We start from the raw sequence: 6,917 nt of genomic DNA, 5'->3' as shown, positions 1-6,917 counted from the left end.
AAAAAAACAAAATCAAAACAAATGAAAAACTGAAATCAGAATCACTAATGTTATCAAGTAGGGAAACAAATAAATTAAAATCTAGCAGCCATCAGCAAAAGTACAGCAAAGACACTGCTGTAAAAAGAAACAAAGAAAATTGCTAGAAAACTGTATGCATCAAACTCTTTCAAACCAGCGAAATATGCTCCTGCATCCAATGGAACATAAATAGAACTTTTTTCCTGTAAAGTATAGAAATGCAAACTGTCCTTTGAATATCACGGATGGGTAAAATGTGTTTGTAATGGTAATTCTACTGAACTACTACAGAGTGGGCCAGGAACACATTTATGGATTCTGGGGACAATGTGTACTGTAATTCTTTGATTGGGATAGTGGACACTCTAGCCAAAATTAAAAATATATATATATATGAACACAGAAGTACAAGACAAAGGCGAATGAAACTTCTCTTATATCTTAGCAACATTTAGATGGAAATCAAATTTAAATGCAGTCCACTCTGCTTTTGAAGAGGCTTTGGTTCAGCTCCCAAATCTCGATTGCTTGACGCAGTCTCCTATGAGAATACTCAGAAGGTGTCTTCTTAAACAACAAACCTATTTTTAGTGGTGGAGCCGCTCTTAGTAGCTGTGTCTGCATGGGACTGATAACCAATCACTATCTTTGGAGGAAGTCCTAACCTTTCCTTATATACCCTCCCTATATGTGTAACAGCTTCTTTGTTTTCACATTCAGCAGTCCATATTGCTATCTTATCACCTTTAGCTCTAACATTAAGAACAGCTCCACATACATCATTACTGTAGTCATCAAAAGATTCTCCAGTAAGGCACAGCAGTGTCTCTAGCCAAAAGCTATCGAGGTCACTTCGTCTCTGCTGTTTGTTCAATGAAATTAGCCATCGTCCTCCCTGTTTGTTTTTCTCATCTTCCCACATAGGCTCAAAACCATCCTTAAAAAGTGAGTAGTCACAGCCAGGCATTAAATTACTAGACAATCGGATATGGTTATGCAGAGCCCAAAAGTCTTCAACAGTATCAAACTTAGAGATCAGCGGCGGGTTTGCTTGCCAAGTTTTGCTTTTATCATTTTTAAAAAACCAGAGCGCCCATCTGTTCTGTAGAGGATGTTTAATATAGTGTTCTGGGTTTCCAACCTCCTGATTAGATTCTGTTTTCTCCTCTTCTGCACGTGGGGGATTAGGAGTAGAGGTGGTTTCCGGTTCCACAGTCGCCATCTTAGATCGATCACTGAAATGAAATTTTAAATACCGAGCTAAGAAGTCTTCTTAGCAATGTGTTACACACATACACAATCCCCTAGGAAATAAAAATGACACATGCTTTGATGACTTTATTTCACTTCAAATAGTGTTTTATATCTTTTTAAAATTAAAATTGCCTCTTGGAGGCGGAGCAAGATGGCAGCCGAGTAACAGCTTCCTTGCATCTGGGCACCGTGACTCTGGGGATAAAGGACTCCAGGCATCTCTGGCTGGTGGGATCTGCCTATCATCACCCCTGAGAGGATACAGGGAGTCAGCAAGAGACTTCTGGACCCCAAGAGGAGGACTAAAACAGTGGAAAACCGGCAAGTGGTCGCGTGTGTTCAATCTGTCTAAACCCGCCTGCAACTGTAAGTTCAGTAGCAGCGAGACTGCAAACAAGAAAGGCCATACCTGTGAACTGTTTTGGTGTCTTTGGACTTGGCACTCAGCTGAACTGCCTTGGGGAGAGCCTGAGCAGGAGTGCGGAGAACTTTGGCCTTTGTCTAGGGTGCCAGTCTGAGCCGCTGAGCCAGATGGAGCTAATAGTGTTTGGCTCTGGGTCACAGGCAGACATTGTGAGCGATCTGCCCCGCGGCAAGCTCTGCCCTCAGGGTCGCAGAGCTGGAATTGGGTGGGAGCTGGTAACCCAGCGACCAAGTAGCCTAAGGGCGGGGTCTGAGCCGCCTTGCAGCCCTAACCCTCAGGGGCAGAGGGAGACCAGTTTTGACACACAGGGTAAGTGGATAGCCACTTCAGCAGTGATTCCAGCGACAAGCACTTCCCTGAGCAAGCTTCTGCTCAGTAAGTGAACAAGTTCAAAGTGCCTTTTAAGTGGGCTGAAGAGAGATTTAGGGTGTCTACCTGCTGGGGTTTGAGAAACTAGCAGCCTCCAGTCGTATCAGAACTGTGATTAACATCTCATACCCCAGAAGACCACGTGTTGCCCAGACAATATTCAATAACATATACATACTGCTTTGTTTTTGGTTGTGATTTTTTTTTTTTTTGGTTTGGTTGTTTTTTTTTTGTTTATTTTGATGTTGTTGATTGTTGTTTTGTTTTTTAAGTTCAACCTTTTCCATACAGATCCTTTTTCTTTCTCAATTTTTCTAGTTTAATTATAATTTCCCATTGCTGCCTATTTCAATAATTAGAACTTCATTTTTGTTAGTGTTTCTACCGCTATTATTTGGTTTTTCCAGCCAATTTTATCCCGTAAAGTTTTCTGTTTGCTTGTTTTGGTTTGATTTATAGCATTTTTGTCTTTCCTCTCTACTTGGTGGAGGTGGGGTACTGTGTCTGATCAGGTTAGCAAAGAGCTGCTGACCTCAAGGGAACCACCCAACTGGGCACCCCCAGAAGGTGGTTTTTTTTTTTTTAAGGTTGTATCAAAGTACCCTACTGGACACCTATATTGCTCTGTCTCCCTCTTTCTGTGCCTCTCTTCTTTCTGTCAATATTCCTTTTACCCACCCCCTCTCCTTTCTCTATTTTTCTTTCTTTTTTTCTTATCACTCGGTCCTCCTTTCTTTCATCCCTTTTTTGCTCTTAAACCTTCTCACCCTTCTGGTTCTGTAACCCTTAGTCCACAGGCACGAGAACTTAAAGAGCAAGAGGAAGTGAAAGGAAAATTAGGGCAAGGAAACAGATAAAAGAAATCACCCATGAGGAAGAATCAGCAGAAAACCCCAGGCAACATGAAGAACCAGTCCAGAACAACCCCGCCAAGGGACCATGAGGTAGCTACTGCAGAGGATTTCACCTATACAGAAATGTTAGGAATGACAGAAAGGGAATTTAGAATACACATGTTGAAAACAATGAAAGATATGATGGAAACAATGAAGGAAACTGCTAATAAAGTGGAAAATAACCAAAAGGAAATCCAAAAACAGAATCAAATCAGAGATGAACGATATGAAGAATATAAAAAGGATATAGCAGAGCTGAAGGAAATGAAACAGTCAATCAGGGAACTTAAAGATGCAATGGAAAGTATCAGCAACAGGTTAGACCATGCAGAAGAAAGAATTTCAGAGGTAGAAGACAAAGTTTTTGAGATAACTCAGATAGTAAAAGAGGCAGAAAAGAAGAGAGAGAAAGCAGAACGTTCACTGTCAGAATTATGGGACTTTATGAAGCGTTCCAACATACGAGTTATAGGAATTCCAGAAGGGGAAGAAGAATGCCCCAGAGGAATGGAAGCCATACTAGAGAATATTATAAAAGAAAATTTCCCAAATATCACCAAAGATTCTGACACACTGCTTTCAGAGGGCTATCGGACCCCAGGTCACCTCAACTCTAACCAAGCTTCTCCAAGACACATTGTGATGAACCTGTCCAAAGTCAAGACAAAAGAAAAGATTCTGCAAGCTGCCAGGAGTAAGCGCCAGTTGACCTACAGGGGCAAATCCATCAGAGTGACCGCAGACTTCTCTAATGAAACTTTCCAAGCAAGAAGACAATGGTCATCTACTTTTAATCTACTTAAACAGAAGAATTTCCAGCCCAGAATTCTGTACCCTGCTAAGCTAAGCTTCAAAATTGACGGAGAAATCAAATCATTTATGGATATACAAACATTGAGGAAATTCGCCACAACAAGACCAGCTCTACAGGAAATACTTCAACCTGTTCTGCACACTGACCACCACAATGGATCAGCGGCAAAGTAAGAACTTAGAAATTAAAGGACAGAAAAAACCTCCACACTGATACAAAAGATAAAACTAAGCAATGGACTCTCACCAAATAAGACGAATAGAATACTACCACACTTATCAATTATCTCAATAAATGTTAATGGCTTGAATTCCCCACGGAAGAGACATAGATTGGTTGACTGGAAAAAAAAACACAAGCCATCCATTTGCTGTCTGCAAGAAACACACCTGGCTGCAAAAGAAAAATTAAAGCTCCGAGTCAAGGGTTGGAAGACAATTTTTCAGGCAAATGGAATTCAGAAGAAAAGAGGAGTTGCAATCTTATTTTCAGATACATGTGGATTTAAAGCAACTAAAGTCAAAAAAGACAAACATGGTCACTTTATATTGGTCAAGGGAAAAATACAACAAGAAGACATTTCAATTCTAAATATCTATGCACCCAATTTAAATGCTCCCAGATTCTTGAAACAGACCTTACTCAGTCTGAGCAATATGATATCTGATAATACCATAATAACAGGGGACCTTAACACTCCTCTTACAGAGCTGGACAGATCCTCTAAACAGAAATTAAACAAGGATATAAGAGACTTAAATGAGACCCTAGAACAACTGTGCTTGATAGACGCATATAGAACACTCCATCCCAAAGATAAAGAATATACATTCTTCTCATCACCCCATGGAACATTCTCCAAAATTGATCATATCCTGGGACACAAAACAATTATCAACAGAATCAAAAGAATTGAAATTTTACCTTGTATCTTCTCAGACCATAAGGCACTAAAGGTGGAACTCAAGTCTAACAAAAATGCTCGACCCCACCCAAAGGCATGGAAATTAAACAATCTCTGTTGAATAACAGATGGGTGAAGGAAGAAATAAAACAGGAAATCCTTAACTTCCTTTAGCATAACAACAATGAAGACACAAGCTACCAAAACCTGTGGGATACTGCAAAAGCAGTTTTGAGAGGAAAATTCATCGCTTTAGATGCCTACATTCAAAAAACAGAAAGAGAGCACATCAACAATCTCAGAAGAGATCTTATGGAATTGGAAAAAGAAGAACAATCTAAGCCTAAACTCAGTAAAAGAAAAGAAATCTCCAAAATCAAATCAGAGATCAATGAAATTGAAGACAAAAGAATCATTCAGAAAATTAATGAAACAAGGAGTTGGTTTTCTGAAAAAATAAATAAAATAGATAAACCATTGGCCAGACTAACAAGGAATAGAAAAGAAAAATCTCTAGTAACCTCAATCTGAAATGATAAAGGGGAAATAACAACTGATCCCACAGAGATACAAGAGATCATCTCTGAATACTACCAGAAACTCTATGCCCAGAAATTTGACAATGTGAAAGAAATGGATCAATATTTGGAATCACACCCTCTCCCTAGACTCAGCCAGGAAGAAATAGAGCTCCTGAACAGACCAATTTCAAGCACTGAGATCAAAGAAACAATAAAAAATCTTCCAACCAAAAAATGCCCTGGTCCAGATGGCTTCACACCAGAATTCTATCAAACCTTCAAGGAAGAGCTTATTCCTGTACTGCAGAAATTATTCCAAAAAATTGAGGAAGAAGGAATTTTCCCCAACACATTCTAATGAAGCAAACATCACCCTGATACCAAAACCAGGAAAAGACCCAAAAAAAAGGAGAATTTCAGACCAATCTCACTCCTGAACATAGACGCAAAAATTCTCAACAAAATCCTAGCCAATAGATTACAGCTTATCATCAAAAAGCCATTCATCATGATCAAGTAGGCTTCATCCCAGGGATGCAAGGCTGGTTTAACATACGCAAGTCTATAAACGTTATCCACCATATTAACAGAGGCAAAAATAAAGATCACATGATCTTCTCAATAGATGCAGAAAAAGCATTTGATAAAATCCAGCATCCTTTTCTAATTAAAACACTGAAGAGTATAGGCATAGGTGGCACATTTCTAAAACTGATTGAAGCTATCTATGACAAACCCACAGCCAATATTTTACTGAATGGAGTAAAACTCAAAGCTTTTCCTCTTAGAACTGGAACCAGACAAGGTTGTCCTCTGTCACCTTTACTACTCAACGTAGTGCTGAAAGTTCTAGCCAATACAATTAGGCAAGACAAGGAAATAAAGGGAATCCAAATGGGAGCAGAGGAGGTCAAACTCTCCCTCTTTGCTGACGACATGATCTTATACTTAGAGAACCCCAAAGACTCAACCACAAGACTCCTAGAAGTCATCAGAAAATACAGTAATGTTTCAGGATATAAAATCAATGTCCACAAGTCAGTAGCCTTTGTATACACCAATAACAGTCAAGATGAGAAGCTAATTAAGGACACAACTCCCTTCACCATAGTCTCAAAGAAAATGAAATACCTAGGAATATACCTAGTGAAGGAGGTGAAGGACCTCTATAAAGAAAATTATGAAATCCTCAGAAAGGAAATAGCAGAGGATATTAACAAATGGAAGAACATACCATGCTCATGGATGGGAAGAATCAACATTGTTAAAATGTCTATACTTCCCAAAGTAATCTACCTATTCAATGCCATTCCTATCAAAATACCAACATCGTACTTTCAAGATTTGGAAAAAATGATTCTGCGTTTTGAATGGAACCGGAAAAAACCCCGTATAGCTAAGGCAGTTCTCTGTAACAAAAATAAAGCTGGGGGCATCAGCATACCAGATTTTAGTCTGTACTACAAAGCCATAATGCTCAAGACAGCATGGTACTGGCACAAAAACAGAGACATAGACACTTGGAATCGAATTGAAAACCAAGAAATGAAACTAACATTTTACAACCACCTAATCTTTGATAAACCAAACAAGAACATACCTTGGGGGAAAGACTCCCTATTCAATAAATGGTGTTGGGAGAACTGGATGTCTACATGTAAAAGACTGAAACTGGACCCACACCTTTCCCCACTCACAAAAATTGATTCAAGTT

General features: G+C 39.3%; 1 protein-coding gene across 1 annotated transcript; it reads right to left on the bottom strand.

The window, feature by feature from the left end:
* Positions 1–313: 313 nt before the first annotated feature.
* LOC128586303 (eukaryotic translation initiation factor 4E-like) lies at positions 314–1,243 on the bottom strand. The gene has a single exon (XM_053592010.1). It carries the CDS (start codon positions 1,241–1,243, stop codon positions 590–592), a length of 654 nt encoding a protein of 217 aa, XP_053447985.1. The 3' UTR covers positions 314–589.
* Between the last annotated feature and the right edge of the window lie 5,674 nt (positions 1,244–6,917).

The sequence above is a fragment of the Nycticebus coucang genome, chromosome 5 (genome assembly GCF_027406575.1).
Source record: "Nycticebus coucang isolate mNycCou1 chromosome 5, mNycCou1.pri, whole genome shotgun sequence".
Taxonomy (NCBI): Eukaryota; Metazoa; Chordata; class Mammalia; order Primates; family Lorisidae; genus Nycticebus; species Nycticebus coucang.
The sequence above is the reverse complement of the archived record's forward strand: the minus strand, read 5'-3'. Positions and strand labels throughout refer to the sequence as shown.

Coding starts and splice junctions, on each gene's coding strand:
- LOC128586303 (XM_053592010.1), bottom strand. CDS start 1,243: ATGGCGACTGTGGAACCGGAAACCACCTCTACTCCTAATCCCCCACGT.